Source organism: Neodiprion pinetum, chromosome 4 (genome assembly GCF_021155775.2).
Source record: "Neodiprion pinetum isolate iyNeoPine1 chromosome 4, iyNeoPine1.2, whole genome shotgun sequence".
Taxonomy (NCBI): domain Eukaryota; kingdom Metazoa; phylum Arthropoda; class Insecta; order Hymenoptera; family Diprionidae; genus Neodiprion; species Neodiprion pinetum.
Window position 1 is genome coordinate 7,146,944 of NC_060235.2, and position 16,371 is coordinate 7,163,314.

Here is a 16,371-nt window from a genome sequence, read left to right on the forward strand (position 1 = left end):
ATCTGGGCCCTGTCAGTTTTCGCGAAGATGAAGATCGGTTGTATAGTTTTTCTCTTTCATAACATGCCAATTTAGACTGATAAGGGTGATAAATCGGATTCAATCACACGCCTTGTAGTTAGTTAAACGAGATAAATTCAGAGCTCGCATAGTATAAAAGACGCCAACTGACGGCTGCAAACCAACTCCCATCTGGGCTCCATAAGACAGAGCATCAAGTGTGGTTTTGAAGATGATGAAAATTGCGATCTTATTCGCCCTCGTGGCTGCCGCTGGTAAGTAACAAAACCTTTATCTACATTTTGCGGAGAACAATTTTCAGTCGGAATTATACATTGCTCACGAAGTGAGTGATATTCCATCTGCTTTACGAAACGAAAATTTGACAAGTGCGGGTTTGCATTCTCCGGCAACTTGCATTACTCGTTCTTGTCGACTTTTTTGAAATGTCAACCATGGAAAAAACACATTGCTGAGTAAATTCACTAAGAACCAGTCTTTGTTTACCGTTTCAAAAAAACCTGAACATCTTTGTTTTAGTTGCGGAGCCCACATCCCTCCTGAACTCGTTGAGCCCCACCGGGCGTATCGTCGGTGGTGTTGCTACCTCCATCGATGAGGTACCCTACCAGGTATCTCTCCAGGTCTTCGGCTCCCACATCTGTGGTGGTGCCCTCATCTCCGACACCTGGGTCTTGACCGCTGCTCACTGCATGGTCTACCCCACTGCCTGGTTCACCATCCGCTCTGGATCCACCCTCTCCAACAGCGGCGGTAGCACAACCTCGTTCGCCTCTGTCATCAACCACGCCAGCTACAGTTCGAACAGATGGGGAATCCCAATCAACGACATTGCTCTCATCCGACTGAGCAGCGCCGTCTCGCTGGGATCCACCCGTGCCGCCATTTCTTTGTACAGTGCCAACGAGGAAGCCGTTGTCGGTTCTGCCGCCGTCATCACCGGATGGGGTGCCCTTACTGAGGGAGGCAGCTCTCCCGTCGTCCTCCAGACCGTCACCGTCCCAATTGTCTCCAAGTCCGACTGTAACACCGCTTACAGAATCTGGGGAGGACTTCCCGACGGCCAGATCTGTGCCGCTGTTCCTGAGGGAGGCAAAGACGCCTGCCAGGGTGACTCTGGTGGTCCCCTCGCCATCAGCGGACGTCTCGCTGGTGTCGTTTCCTGGGGTAACGGATGCGCCCGCGCTGGATGGCCCGGTGTATACACCGAGGTCGCTTCCTACCGCAGCTGGATCTCCACCAACTCTGGAATCTAAGAAGCAGTCTCTAAACTGCACTCCGCCGACCTTCCAACCAATCGCGAGGCTAGATTTCATTCATGATATTGTAATATTGACCGAAATAAAGCATAACAGTTAAAAAAAAATTTCCATGAAAATTCATTAGTCCTTCTACACACCTATTGTAGTATCCTGCTGAAAGGAAATTCGACGGGATGGACTTCATGGAGCTCAAACAACGGTAACAGATGTCCAGGCAACCGAGAAAGTCTCATTGCTTTTACAGGCTTTAGATAACAACAGTCTTAAGATACAGAGGATTTCCTCCACCAAACTTGCGTTCTCTGTTGGTATAAATGGTGACCGTTTCTTTGCAAATTAAAATTATTCTATTTCTCTAAATTCCTTACCGAAACAAAAGAATTCTTAATACTGGGCCTTTAAAACTGTAATTCTTCAAATCTCTCATCCGACATCGAGACTTGTAAGAGAGTTTCACATCTCTCTAGCTTCTCCGGGTACTTAATCAAAGTGAGCAGAATATCTATTAGAACACCTGCACTACTGAAATAATTGAGATAGATTTAATAACGATAATTGATTACATTAACTCGCATATAATTTATTCAATTCACCACAATTCATCTGGTAATAAAGCGCCTTCGCAGACCAAAAAAAGTCAGTCGAGTCTTATCCTCGAAAGAACAAAAGACTTGCGTCTGAAAAGGATCAAGCTCGTAGTGATTCTCATTCTCGTGACCAACACTTTCGGTAAGTAACTTAGTAGCAATCTACGTTTATTTCACATAGAAAACACTAGTTCAGAGTCCAAATATGAGGCATTTAATCTCAGAGTCCAATGCCCAGAGAATTTCCCATTTTATTGATAAAGAACATTACGATTCCAGCTCAAGGCCCTCGGCTCTACCACAACGAGCTGAGTCCCACGGGCTGCATCGTTGGCGGAGTGGCAACCTCGATCGACGAGGTACCCCATTAGGTCTCGCTACTAGTTTACGGATCTCATATCTACGGCGGAAGCATAATATCGGTAAGCTGGGTCCTCACCGCTGCTCACTACATGGTGTACTTGATTGGGTGGTACGCGATGTGAGCTGGACCCACGCTTTCGAATCAGGGTGGCATCGTCAGCCTTTTCACCGCCATAAAAATCCATGAGAGCTACGGAACAAACTCATTCGGGGTTCCCGTGAACAACATCGCCCTCGTCAGGTCAGGATCCGCGTTTGTCCAGGACTCGGTTGGCGCAGTCATTGTTCTCTATTCATCTGGAGAAGAGGCCAAAGTGGGCACCAACGTCGTGATCACCGGATGTGGTACTCTAACAGAAGGTGGCAGTTCCACTACCATTTTCCAGATAGTCGCTATTCATCATTTCCAAGCCTGACTACAGTACTGCCTATGTAGCATTGGGCGGACTTCCCAACTAAAAGTGCTTAAAGAAAGCAAAGACACCTGCCAGGGTGACTCTGGCGGTCCTCTTGCCATATATGGACATCTCGCCGGTATTGTGTCGTGAGGTAACGGATGCACTCGTGCTAGATTTTCCGTTGTCTACGCTGAGCTTGCCGCTTACCGCAGCTGGGTTGTCGCTAATGCCGGAGTATAAGTCACGCTGCTATGAATCGTTCGTACCTCAGAATAGGTGGTGTTCCAAGTGTATATTATGTTTGACCGTGAAGAATAAATCACAATAAATAAAAAAAAATTAACAAGTGTTTATTCAAAACTGTCATTTACAGTACACTTATTGCTATAACCACTAGTACCAATGGCGATATGAGAATAGAATTATTCAATAGTGAACATTCGAGAAATTAGAGAATCGAATTAATTAAATATATTACCGGTACAACTGGCAGTAGTAGGCAAGCTAGAATCTTACTTCGGACGCCTGTACGATGCTATTCCAAGTACATCCAGCTCAAGCAATTCTACAAATATTTTTGCGGACCTTTCGTATTTCCGCTGTCCAGAGCAAGTAATTCCCACATCTGGATACTATGACTGTCATAAAAAGCGTACGTTTTTGTACTAACGATTGTGGACTTTTTCTTATGAGTTAAATTATTGTGAGAAGACTTGGTTGCCTTTTTCCATCAAGGGTATCGATTCCATATGGGTATAGTTAACTGTATCGAGTAGCGTATTGCGGGTTCACCTGTCCTGGACCTTATCTAACCGTCAAGTGGGTTGAAGCAGTCGTAATCCATTCTGATCGCTTTTCGGTAGAGTTAATTCAACAGTAGTTATAAAGTTGAATATTTTTCAAATAGAACCGAAGATAAACATCGCGCTTTCATGCGTGACTATTATTTAGCACAGACACATTTATTTTTCTGTCATCTAGTTGTGTTACTGGGTGTATCGGTTGTTCCGAGTCCCGCTTAGCGACCTGTCGCGCTGCATGATAATTGCGGAATGATCACTCGAGCTGAGTGCTCCGATCTTCAATTTGATCGCTTCGATTGCTGGTGGCGCCCTCTGCGCGCGTGACAGACTTGTCGTGCGTTTACCACATTTCGGTAGTGTACGTATATAGTTTTATTCTCATATCCAACGAAGCAACCCCGAAATTTGAATGCTAGTACTTGAGTGACGGGCATCTTTGCGTTCTGTCTTTCAGAACAACACGGTGCACATTGCGTTCACTCCTTGTACCGTGCCTTGGGGTTCAGTCACCCCTCAGGGCGTACGTACTACTTCACTACCCCCGCTGTTTGGGGGATACATGCTTTTCATTTTCCGGGTTGCCTGGATTCGTAATTGACTCGTAGATATATTCGTTATATCCCACGGCCCGGGTCACGACACAATCGACAACAACTTGAGTGAGCACATTGTTGAAAAAGGTGGTCAACAGCGACTGAAAAAGCATTGATGTAGGTCTTCAAAAACACGAAACAAGGGATTTGACTTTGCACCGACTTCTCACACCCTTCAATGAATCCTCTGCTAAGATTTTCATGAGCCACTATCAAATGCAAAGGTACCAATCTTATCATTATGAATTCATGCGGTGAGCCAGAGCATATAACTATAATATAGGTTTAAAGAGTGCCAGCTGTATGATTGGTATATGATGAGCTGCGCCATCATCTAACATCATGCAAGCCATCACTAGTATTTGATAAGATTTTAGAATATTGCAACAAGTAAGCCATATAGTGATACGAATCGAATTTAATAAAACGCGTACTTTCTTATTCACAATAAGTTCTGGACTCCAATTCTTAGCATAAGTAGAGCCGTCGACAATTATCCAGCTAGTCTCGAGCTTTCGATCATACAGAAAACGAACCATTTTATTATGTTCATTGATACGTAATTGTATACATGAATCAATCTATAACATTGACACAGTTGTATCTAATAACATGGTGCAAGATTGAAATAAAGAAGAAACGACTACTGCAATGGACATCAGCTACAGTTTGCACCTATATTTCCTGCCCGGACTGTGTTTTGAAGAGCAGACTATGTTTGGATCCTGTCGACTGCAGTTCATTAAAGAGATTTAATGAGGTTTCTTTAGCAACTAAAACAACCTATCTTAGGACACGTATGGACGGCAAAATGATTAACCATTAATCGATCGATGAAAACGAGATGGAGGATTATAATAAGTTTAGTATTACCAGCTACCAGAACAATATTTCGCTGAGATATTGAGTAAACTGTTTAAGACTACACAAGTCGGTTGAAGCTGTCGTCAATAATGATATTGATGAGGAATGACCATATTATACATTACTTCACCACATCCTCACATGTTTTATGAAATGGAGAAGTTATATCAGTCGAAATGTGATAAAACCAATTCTCGACTCGTAATTCATCTAGGAAATAATAGAGTACTTTGAATTATATCGAAAACAGGTCAAATCAATAAATTGTGTCCAAAACACAATTTAATCACGCATGGGCAAAACAGGTTCAAGAAAACATTTTTAAAAAAATTTTCAGTACAGCCTCACTTCTGCAAAAAATCTGAGAAAATTACAGGATATGCAACGTGATTAGATGTTCAAATGTTGAAAAAAGATGTTTGTCGCTTTAACAAATCCATCAATAATCAGTAATTGAAACCTGAACAAAATTTTTTACAGCTACAGTTTCGTACCGAAAAATCTGATGAAAATCTCTCACATGAATACAAATATCTATAAAATACACCATTTTTTCATAATTTTCGGGGTGGAAATGATGTCAAAATCGAATAAGAACTGAAAATCACGTTTGTGTCGGGCTCTAACCTAGTACTGAGTATAGATAGTTAAAATGCAATCTAACTTGTTATTTTGGGACTAGCAACAAGTTGATGTATGATGAATCCGATTTGATTAAAAGGCAAATTTCACATGCAAACTCGGTTAGGTCCAATAGTTGTCAACGCTACAACAACTGAATATTTATAAGAAAGAACATGAAAGTTTTGTCATCCATCATCAATTCACACATGGAAACTAATAGCAAAGGTGACTTTATCAAGGAGAATTTCTAGCTCGAACTGGAGCAAGGCTACAATACGATACCATTCAACATTATCAGAATCCGGAAGATCAAACCAAATTTAGTTTGAAAAATTTTAGAAACAAAGAAACAGGACGGAGCAAAATATTGGTCTTGAATGCTGAAACTTTGAGATAGTGAAAGAGTTCACATACCTGGAATTATTGTCAGAACTTACATCAGACAACGAAGGGACAAAGGGAATTACAAAGCTAAACGCCACTGCAAATCGCACCTTTGTCTCGCTAGTGCCCCTCATGAAATCAAGAAACGTCTTCAGGAAAACAAAGTTACGTCTCTACAAAACACTTATCCACACGGTACTGTTTTACAAAGACAAAGCCTGAACAATCACGTACAATTCCAAGGCTACTTGATATGTTTTAGACTATAATTTTGCGAAAAGAGATTCTGGAGAATAAAGTACAAGCACGAACGGTACCAGCTGCACAAAGAACCCAATCTTTCGATATACGGGTATATCAGATTGACAAGGCTAGAATTGACAGTAAATGTGGGTGACAGATGTATGGATACCAAAGTAGGTCCTGTCTGGGCAGCCAAAAGCAAAACCGCCCGTCAGGAAACCAAGACTGCGATTGGTGGAAAGCGTTTTCCGTGAGGACAAGTTCATGAGAAAATTGCAAACATTACAAGAGGCTAACTGGGAAGGTTTGACTTCGTCTTTAACACCATCGATGAAAAAGAGTGACTGAATCCCCCGTTTACTGTGTCCAGAAGTGTAGCCGTCGGGCAGCTGACAGCAAGTAATCATAGTCTACAGGAAACTGTGAAGTACTAAATCTACGGAAAGTGATTAGATATTGATGGGTCTGGACTGCATATAAAATCGTTAATTATAACTGCCATAATTGGAGCACAGATGAAATCTGAGCTTACCAAATCTTGGCGCAGATATATGAAGATAAGAATCAGTAAAGTGTTCGTTTGTTTGATTGACTGGACGAGATTAATTAAGTAAGATATTTAATCAGATTCAATCACGTGGTGTATATTCAAGTAATTGTGATAAAATTATAGCCAGAATGGTATAAAAAGAGGCGGCAGACAAATGTAAAACAACTCCCATCCGGACTTCAGAAATCAAAGCATCAAGCGCGGTTCTGAAGATGATGAAAGTTGCGATCCTGTTTGCCCTCGTGGCTGCCGCTGGTGAGTAATCAAACCCTCATCCACATCGTGGGAGGAAATTTTTCAATCAAACTTATGTTCTTTCCACCAAGTAAATGATATTCGCTCTGCTTTGGGAGAGAAAAACTTTCCGAATTCCAGTTTAAAGCCTCATGTGTCTTTGATTACTTATTTTTTTCAATACCTGGGAAATATTCAACCCTGAAGTAGTACGTTCCTGAGTGGAAGTTTCATAGACCGGCGAGTGTTGACCGTTTCACGATAACCGAACCGTCTTTGTTTTAGTTGCGGAGCCCACATCTCTCCTGAACTCGTTGAGCCCCACCGGGCGTATCGTCGGTGGTGTTGCTACCTCCATCGATGAGGTACCCTACCAGGTATCTCTCCAGGTCTTCGGCTCCCACATCTGTGGTGGTGCCCTCATCTCCGACACCTGGGTCTTGACCGCTGCTCACTGCATGGTCTACCCCACTGCCTGGTTCACCATCCGCTCTGGATCCACCCTCTCCAACAGCGGCGGTAGCACAACCTCGTTCGCCTCTGTCATCAACCACGCCAGCTACAGTTCGAACAGATGGGGAATCCCAATCAACGACATTGCTCTGATCCAACTGAGCAGCGCCGTCTCCCTGGGATCCACCCGTGCCGCCATTTCTTTGTACAGCGCCAACGAGGAAGCCGTTGTCGGTTCTCCCGCCGTCATCACCGGATGGGGTGCCCTTACTGAGGGAGGCAGCTCTCCCGTCGTCCTCCAGACCGTCACCGTCCCAATTGTCTCCAAGTCCGACTGTAACACCGCTTACAGCATCTGGGGAGGACTTCCCGACGGCCAGATCTGCGCCGCTGTTCCTGAGGGAGGCATGGACGCCTGCCAGGGTGACTCTGGTGGTCCCCTCGCCATCAGCGGACGTCTCGCTGGTGTCGTTTCCTGGGGTAACGGATGCGCCCGCGCTGGATGGCCCGGTGTATACACCGAGGTCGCTTCCTACCGCAGCTGGATCTCTACCAACTCTGGAATCTAAGAAGCCGTCTCTCAACAGGACCTCTCCAACCCTCCAATCAACCGTGAGGCTTGATTCAATTCCCGATCTTGTAATATCGATGAAAATAAAACAATTCAAATGAAAATTTATCCGAAAATCCATTAATCCTCCCACATACCTGTTAGTGCAACTTCATAAAAGGACGTCCATCTGGATAAACTAAATGCCGGTGAAGCGATGTTCACCTATATCCAGAAGGTTTTAATAGACTCCCTGTCTCTGACTTTGAGTACCAGTTATACTTTTAGATATCGAGAATTCCCTTCGTCAAACTTACTATTATTAATGGCAATTATTCAATTCCAAATTGAATAATTATTCAGCATGCCCTACACTTTTCAATAATACGAAATTTCATATTTGACAACTTCATTTTGCTAATCTTTATCTGGTCATCTGATTTCCTGAAAGAATTTCTTGCCTATCTAGCTTTTGAACTCGGCAAAATGCAATTGAACTTAGCAGAACATCCATCACAATACTCATTCTAGTTAAAGAATTTATTCTGATTCAATAACGATAATCAATTAGTTACGATCACGTATAATTTATGCGATCAAACTATATTTCAACGCCTTCAGTTCACAACAATAAAATTTAATCGTCTTCAAGCCTTGCGGGAACAAAAACGTTATTAGTATAAACGATCTATGCAACATCTGTTATTTTGCAATCCACGAACATCAAGTATATACCTAATATAGATATCTATCTTAGGGGATAAATTGAATTGGCCACTGATGTCAACATGTACTGCTGGTGGTTATTTAGGAATGGGAGAAACATCTCATCGACGCCGAGTTTCATTCTCAATCTACAACCGTGAGGTACAATCATCACTGCGAATCGTAACAAGCTCAGTCATTACATACCTAACGTTGCCTGTGAATTGTAGAGTCGATAGTTAGTCATTGAAGAACCAGACAACGAATTCTCTTACAACTTAGAATCCGTCATATCTTATTTCCTATTCTTTTTGCATATATTAGAATCATTTATATGTAAACGTAGCTTCATTTGATAACGCTTTTCTTCTTCGCTTCTCAACACAATCTCCAAATATTTTATCTATATATTTGTAAATTACATCTACTATACCCCAGGATCGCTTAATAATGTCAAGGGAATAAGGACTCGAATCATTTTGTTTTATTTTTCATTTGTAAGTATAAATAGTGTATGAATGTCTAATAAATTATGCGTGCATATTAGGGTGGTCCTTATTTGGGGTGTTGACGAATTCCGACAAGTGCGCCCCCTAGACACGTTTGAAATAAATTTAAAAAAATGTGTGCGAAAACGGAGCGCTGTAGTCCAATTAGAAGACGTGCCTATAAGCTCGTTTTGTTTTTCATTTGAATAACATGGGATTTTCAGACTACTTCAGTCATTATGTTTTTGAGTTGTCCCCATGAACGCAAAAAATTCTTTTTTCACATAAATCTGTTGTTCATGGATCTCGGAATATCGTAAAATCTTTTCCGATCCAAAAAAACAGACGGCGATCAAAAAATTTTAATTTTAATTATTACTTTTTAAAAAAGTATGAAGTATAAACGATGTGTTTTGAAATACACTAATTGAAATACATATTTTTTCCCACATGTACAATTATTTTTTTTTACAAACTTATGACGTAGATAAGACTGCCTTTTAATTGGTGAAATACTGTCAAGCACCAAGCGGCTAAAAAGAGGTATTCTCACGTTGATCAATTTGCCGTCGTGTATAATATCAGGGGGATGGGGGGGCGTAAAGGTTGTGATAACGACTTTTGGAAAAATATACGCGTAGTTGTACCCATGAACAACAGATTTATATGAAAAAAGAATTTTTTAAAACATAATGATTGAAGTAGTCTAAAAATCCCATGTTATTCGAATGAAAAACAAAACGAGCTTAGAGGCACGTCTTCTAATTGGACTACAGCGCTCCGTTTTCGCACACATTTTTTTTTCATTTATTTCGAACGTGTCTAGGGGGCGCACTTGTCGAAATTCATCAGCACCCCAAATAAGGACCACCCTAGTGCATATACAAAAAGAAAAAATTGAATAAAATCGAAGATCAAGTGAATAAAATCATTACTGATTACCATTAAATTTCAACCTATGGATTAATTGTATTTATAATCCTTGCACTATTTCTTTTAGTATATTCATGACAATTCAGTTGTAGAAAAGAAAAAAAAAGAAAATAAATCCGTTACAAAATCACACTCTAAGGCAATTAATTGTAAGACGCCTTAACAGTAGAACGTGGATGGTGCAGTTGTATCAGGAAAAAGACCCGGCGTCACATGATAGTCAAGCTCATAGTAACCCTTATGAAAGAGCCGAAGTATAAGTAGCGTCATCATGGATGTTTCTCCGATCAAAAATGACTAGATAGTGATAAAAGGATCACTGATCAAGTCTTCGACATCACATAATACTTCTCGATTGGATACCATGAAAAAAGTTTAGTACAGATACATTCATTTCCTTTCGATCCATTTGAGCAAGCTCGTTATGGGAAAAAGTGGTCATTATAGACAGGGATAAATTTCACATCTGATTGTGAGTGTTCCGGAATAAACGAGAGAACGTATGAACTAGGAACTTGTTACTGCTTCGATTCCTTAGAGCTCCCAATGAATTCCCAGCTGGGTTCTTCTGTTCCAATAAGAAATGAAAAGCTGTGAACTATATCATAGTGAGTTGATCGTAAGCCGGAGTTACATTTACGTAAATTATAAGTTTATTGAGCGCTAGCTGTTCATTACTTGGAGGACAAGCTGGGCCGCGTCATTCAAGCCATCACGTATTTGGCTTGTTTGTAGAACATTACGGCAAGCAAACGATGGTGAAACTGATCGTGTTCAATCAAATATGTGCTTACGGGTTCGCGATACACTTGGCGTTCGAATAGTATGGGAGAGAGATCTCAACGATTATCCGGCTAGTTACGGGCTTCTAATCTAAACAGACAATAAACTCGAAACGAAAATGACCAAGTTTTTAGGTACCAATGTATTCGCGCTAGCGACTGGAAAACCTCATATCCAAATATTTCTAAAATTAGTATGTAAAATCATTTAACAAAATAACACTGCTTGTACGATCTAATAAGTGTCGAAACATTCTCCTCGACCGAATCATGAATACGTCAGTTGGGGCTATGTGATCAATTTTCATAACAATACGGCAACCGCTTCCGAAGTTCCAGGTTCGATGGTTCACAATGAAATTGTCCCACCATATTTATTGTAACATTTAATCTACTCGAAAGAATCGAATTAGTTGACAAAGCTGTATAATTATCGTACATGACACATGATTCAAGTGAAGAATAAACTAATGCCACGATGGATATCAGTTAGGATATTATTTAGAATATTTATAAAATAAGTTAAAACCCTAAAGACTTCGACTCATTGAAGAGATTTACCTTAGTTACTTTGTTAACGGCATTCAGTACTCATCTCAGGAAATGCACGGTATTCACTCTTTGGCCATTGAACATCCGGTATAAAAAACAAAGACGATAAAAACAAGACGGCAGATCACACTAACAATTTCACTGTTTCAAAATTGCTAATCGACATCATAGCAGAACACAAATTAAGTTTTATATCATCATTCGTTTCCAATATATGATGGCTTAGAATGTAGTCAGAATCTCAATCTACCGAACATCTTTTTCTACTGTAAAATGTCGATTATCAGATTTTCGTTTCACGGTGAAATTCTGAAAGTAATTCTATTAAACTTGGTAACTAATGTGGCAAAAACTTAAGCTCGAGCACACACCTGAAATCCTCTATTTTCGACATCATGGCTTTCTTTGATGCACATGCACTTTCGAATAACTCAATTACACGCACTGTTTCATTGGGTATAAATTACTTAACATTGGTTTAAAACACTGACAGTGGCACCATCGGTGCTTTTCAAATCAAACTTTCTACACAGGTGTTGTTAAAAAAATCGTATGTAAAACGTGCCGATGGGTGATATCTAAACAAGTGTGACTTTCGACATGATCCGTATCTTGTGACACAACGTATTATTTTACTCACCTTTTGATACGCATTACGTACTTGATTTATCCACATTGAATGCATTTTCCTTTTACAAAAATTATTTGTGTACGAATGCCACGAAGTAACTTTCTGTAATAAGCAAAATTGAAATAGAATCATATTATAAAAGTTAGGGAATGTGAAATATATGTGAAATGGTACTCGGAAAAATAGATATGCACGTTCTGGATACGCATATAGTCGATGTACAATTGCATTCTTGTGATAGTAAAATCGCAACGCCAAGTCGTAAGAACCTAGTCGTTACTGAATTTTTCGTCTGATCGCGTCCGACAATACAGTCCTAGAGAACAAGTGGGTTATTGTGGACGTATGGAAATCAATTAGATCTTGTTGAGATCCAGACCGAAATGAATACCAGAAATCGTGACAGCAAAGATTAGAATGGAATTGGAATCTGAGTCTATCCAATCTTTGCACGGATACGGAGATAATAATCAGCAAAATGTCCTTTATTCTAATTAACTAGTCGATATTAATTAAAAAAGATATTCAATCAGGCTCAATCACCGGATATGTACTTAGATAATCGTGATAAATTCGTAGCCACAATATCATAAAAAGAGGCAACAGGCAGCTAAGAACCTACTCCCATCTAGACTTCAGAAACCAAAGCATTCAGCACGGTTCTGAGGATGATGAAAGTTGCGATCCTGTTTGCCCTCGTGGCTGCCGCTGGTAAGTAAACATCTTGTGGAGAATAATTTTTCATCATAATTACCATTTTTTACGAACCAAATAGCCTTTGCTCTGCATTACCTGAAGGTAACTTCACAAACGCAAGTTCTTGGAAATTTCACATACCTCTGATCATTAATTTTTTCGAATGTGTATAAGATATTCGATTCTAAAAAATATATTACTAAATGAGAATTCCACAAATCAACGATTGTCCACCGTTTCACGAAAGCCAACGAATCTGTGTTCTAGCTGCGGCCCCCAGGTCCCTCCTTAACTCGTTGAGCCCCACCGGCCGTATCGTTGGTGGTGAGGATGTTAGCATCGAAGAAGTACCCTACCAGGTATCTCTCCAAGTCCTCGGTTCCCACATCTGCGGTGGTTCCATCATCTCCGACACCTGGATCTTGACCGCTGCTCACTGCATGGTCTACTCCGCTTCTTGGTTCACCATCCGTGCTGGATCTACCTACTCCACCAGCGGCGGTAGCGTGACCTCCGTTTCCTCGATCATCAACCATGCCGACTACGCATCAAACTCCTATGGAATCCCGATTAACGACATTGCTCTGATGAAACTGTCATCAGCCCTCACCTTAGACTCCACTCGCGCCGCCATTACTTTGTACGAACAGGACCAGGATGTCGTTGTCGGTGCTGAGGCCATCATCACCGGATGGGGTACCCTCACTGAGGGAGGCAGTACGTCCACCACCCTCCAGATCGTCACCGTCCCAATCATCTCTAAGTCTGACTGCAGCAGTGCCTACAGCGTCTGGGGAGGACTTCCAGACGGTCAGATCTGTGCCGCGTATCCTGAGGGAGGCTTCGACGCTTGCCAGGGTGACTCTGGCGGTCCTCTTGCGATCGATGGAGTTCTTGCTGGTATCGTTTCCTGGGGTAACGGATGCGCCCGATCTGGATGGCCCGGTGTTTACACCGAGGTCGCTTCCTACCGCGACTGGATCACCGAGAACTCTGAAGTCTAAGAAGCAGACTGTCAACTGCACTTCGCCAATCTTCCGACTGATTGCGAGGCTTGATTTTATTCCCGACATTGTAATACCGACCAAAATAATGCGAATCAATTAAAGATTGTATTCTAAACATCACTTCGTACTTATGCACACTAAGTAGAGTAACCTTATATAAAGAGAAATCCGGTGGAATGCTCTTACAATTAACGCTGCTGAAACGACATTTACAGATGTCTAGGCAGCCATGACAAGCTCATTGCCTTGACTTCTAACTTTAGATAGGAGTTCTACCTTCTAGATACTATGAATTTTCTCTGCCGAACTTACTACTCGTATTAACAACTGTTTTATAACAAATTTAATGATTACTCCATCCACTCTATATTATTCAACGACATGCGAGGTTTCGTAATCGCCGCCTTGATTCTCCGAATCTTCCACACGACATCCAGTCTCGTGGCAGAATCTCTCACCTATTTAGCTTGGGCGGGTATATGATGAAAGTGAGCAGGATATTTGATAGCTTACCTGTACTACTTAAAGGTTTTATGTAGATATGATGACTATAATTTATATAATTGGTCACGATTTATCTGATCCTTTGACGGTATGAAGACACCTCATCAGTACAACAACGGCGAGGATTCAGTCTTATTCTAGAAAAAACACGAACCTCGCTTTCATCGGAAAATGATCAACCTCATAGTGACGCTCATTCTCGTGGCCTCCACTTTCGGTAAGAAACCCCCAAGAAACTCACTCAATTGCATTCATTTCACCTGGGAAACTTTATGTTCTGAGTCTAAGTCTAAGTTTAAAGCACTTCATGTCAAAGCACAACGCCCCAAAAATGTGCCATTAATTATTACCTCTGTTCAGCATAATTTCATTTGGTAGTAACGAAACTTAAAATAATCCCACTTTGCCGTTCAGGGTGGATGTAGGAGATACTCTCAGTCACATTGAATATTCAAAAAATATCAAATTCTTTTTATCTAGTATCACATTAAGATCGAGTAAAAATTTGGGTATAATGGTTTGAGGGCGCGTGAAATTAGTTACAAGAATCACGATAGACAATCGAAATTCTTCTTTCAAATATTTGAGATATTAACCGCGAAAAAAGAGTCCGCGCGTGAAAATAGCCTGTTTGTTACCTCCACTATGTAGCCAGTCGAATCGCGCAGTGGCGTTTGGCTTAACTCAAAGAGTTACATTCATTAGTAGTAAATAAGACCTGGTGAAGATCGAAATCGATGATGGTCGTTCAGAGAAGTGGTCCGAGTGACGTAAAATGTCATAAATTGCAAATAATTTTCACTCATTGATTTCTCTTGTTGTTTTCTAACAGGTAAGACAATCGTTAATTTGAATTCACATAAATGAGTTTATATTTTTACTTTAAATGTTGTATCGCAAGTTCGATGTACGGTAGGACTGAATACCGTTAATTCAAAATAGTACCAGTTACCAATACATTCTAATACTTATTTTTTTCTTATGAAGGAGGCATGCGACCCACATGCATAATTGTTAGTGTGTCTACTAATTTAAAATGTTTTTCGTAACACAGTTCATAAGGCTTGGACATTAACCTTTGATGCAATAGAGTGTTGAAATTAATTGGTTAACTTCAATAAGCTGCACATAAGCTGTTGAAGTTTAGACAGTGATTCTTATTGCAAATAAAAGATAGATTATTTTCATGCCTTATTAGTACCACTGTTGCTATGACTAGTGGCATCGTCAATATTATTAAAATTTCTTCCGAATTTTTTTTGCAATTAAAGGTACACGAGTGAATCCAATCGGAAGAAAGGAATATTTGCCTGATTTCACGACAGAGTTGACCAATAAATTCTCCATGCCTGTTCACTGTAAACTGATTTTGGTACTGTGTGACTCTTTTTACATTTTAAATGTTTATTGTGGCATCTAAAACGTGGTATAATTTTATTTGAAGAATATTGTTCACTATACTGTCAATTATATGATGCATGCATCAAGAGTTAGGGTCAATCATTAATTAGGTCATCAAGAATTAAGTTAGCAACTTGGGTGCGTTCACTCATTGTACCTCACGGTTTCATTCATTTTACCGCCTGAGTGAAGGTTCGAATACATTTCGAAATAAAAAAATCTCCACAGCGCAAGGCCAAGTTTCAAATTTAAAATCCATGCAATTATACGGTAAATATTGAAGCCTCAAGCACCTGACTTGCCAAACTCCATTATTTTGTACCGCCTAAGTAAGAATTCGAGTTGCTTCAAAATCAATAGGGGTCAAGATTAGACGGCGTGAAGCCTTATGTTAAATTTAAAATCGATTTGTGTCACATTTCGATAGATAATCACGTCCCAAACGATTGTCATGCGGAAATGGAGCGGAGACGAAAAAGATTATATTATAGTCAATTTTGACCGTTTCTATGTCCAGAACCACTTGAAGGATTGTGATTAAATTTATAAGGCAAGATCATGTGGATGGGATCTCCTAATCCTTTAAATTTACACTGAATATATTCACTGATTCAAGAGATATGGCGCCATGAAACAAGGAAGAAGTTGAATTGGGTAAATAGTGGCTAAACTTAGTTGCGATTAAAGCACGGTCTGATCCACGTCAACGAGCCATCATCTATTTGGTATATTTTTCGAATACT

General features: G+C 40.5%; 3 protein-coding genes across 3 annotated transcripts in view; 2 read left to right on the plus strand and 1 right to left on the minus strand.

Annotated features, from left to right (window-relative positions):
* Positions 1–16,371, minus strand: part of LOC124215857 (disintegrin and metalloproteinase domain-containing protein 10) — a 350,156-nt gene that overhangs the window by 250,701 nt on the left and 83,084 nt on the right. The gene's annotated exons all lie outside the window — the stretch shown is intronic.
* Positions 136–8,058, plus strand: LOC124215860 (transmembrane protease serine 9-like). The gene is made up of 7 exons (XM_046619711.2): positions 136–275; positions 541–1,274; positions 2,095–2,229; positions 2,380–2,547; positions 6,320–6,446; positions 6,834–6,947; positions 7,212–8,058. The coding sequence occupies exons 1-7, from the start codon at positions 233–235 to the stop codon at positions 7,946–7,948; spliced, it is 2,058 nt and encodes a 685-aa protein (XP_046475667.2). The 5' UTR covers positions 136–232; the 3' UTR covers positions 7,949–8,058.
* On the plus strand, positions 12,615–13,838 carry LOC124215863 (trypsin-3-like). Its single transcript, XM_046619714.1, has 2 exons — positions 12,615–12,731; positions 12,984–13,838. Exons 1-2 carry the CDS (start codon positions 12,689–12,691, stop codon positions 13,718–13,720), a joined length of 780 nt encoding a protein of 259 aa, XP_046475670.1. The 5' UTR covers positions 12,615–12,688; the 3' UTR covers positions 13,721–13,838.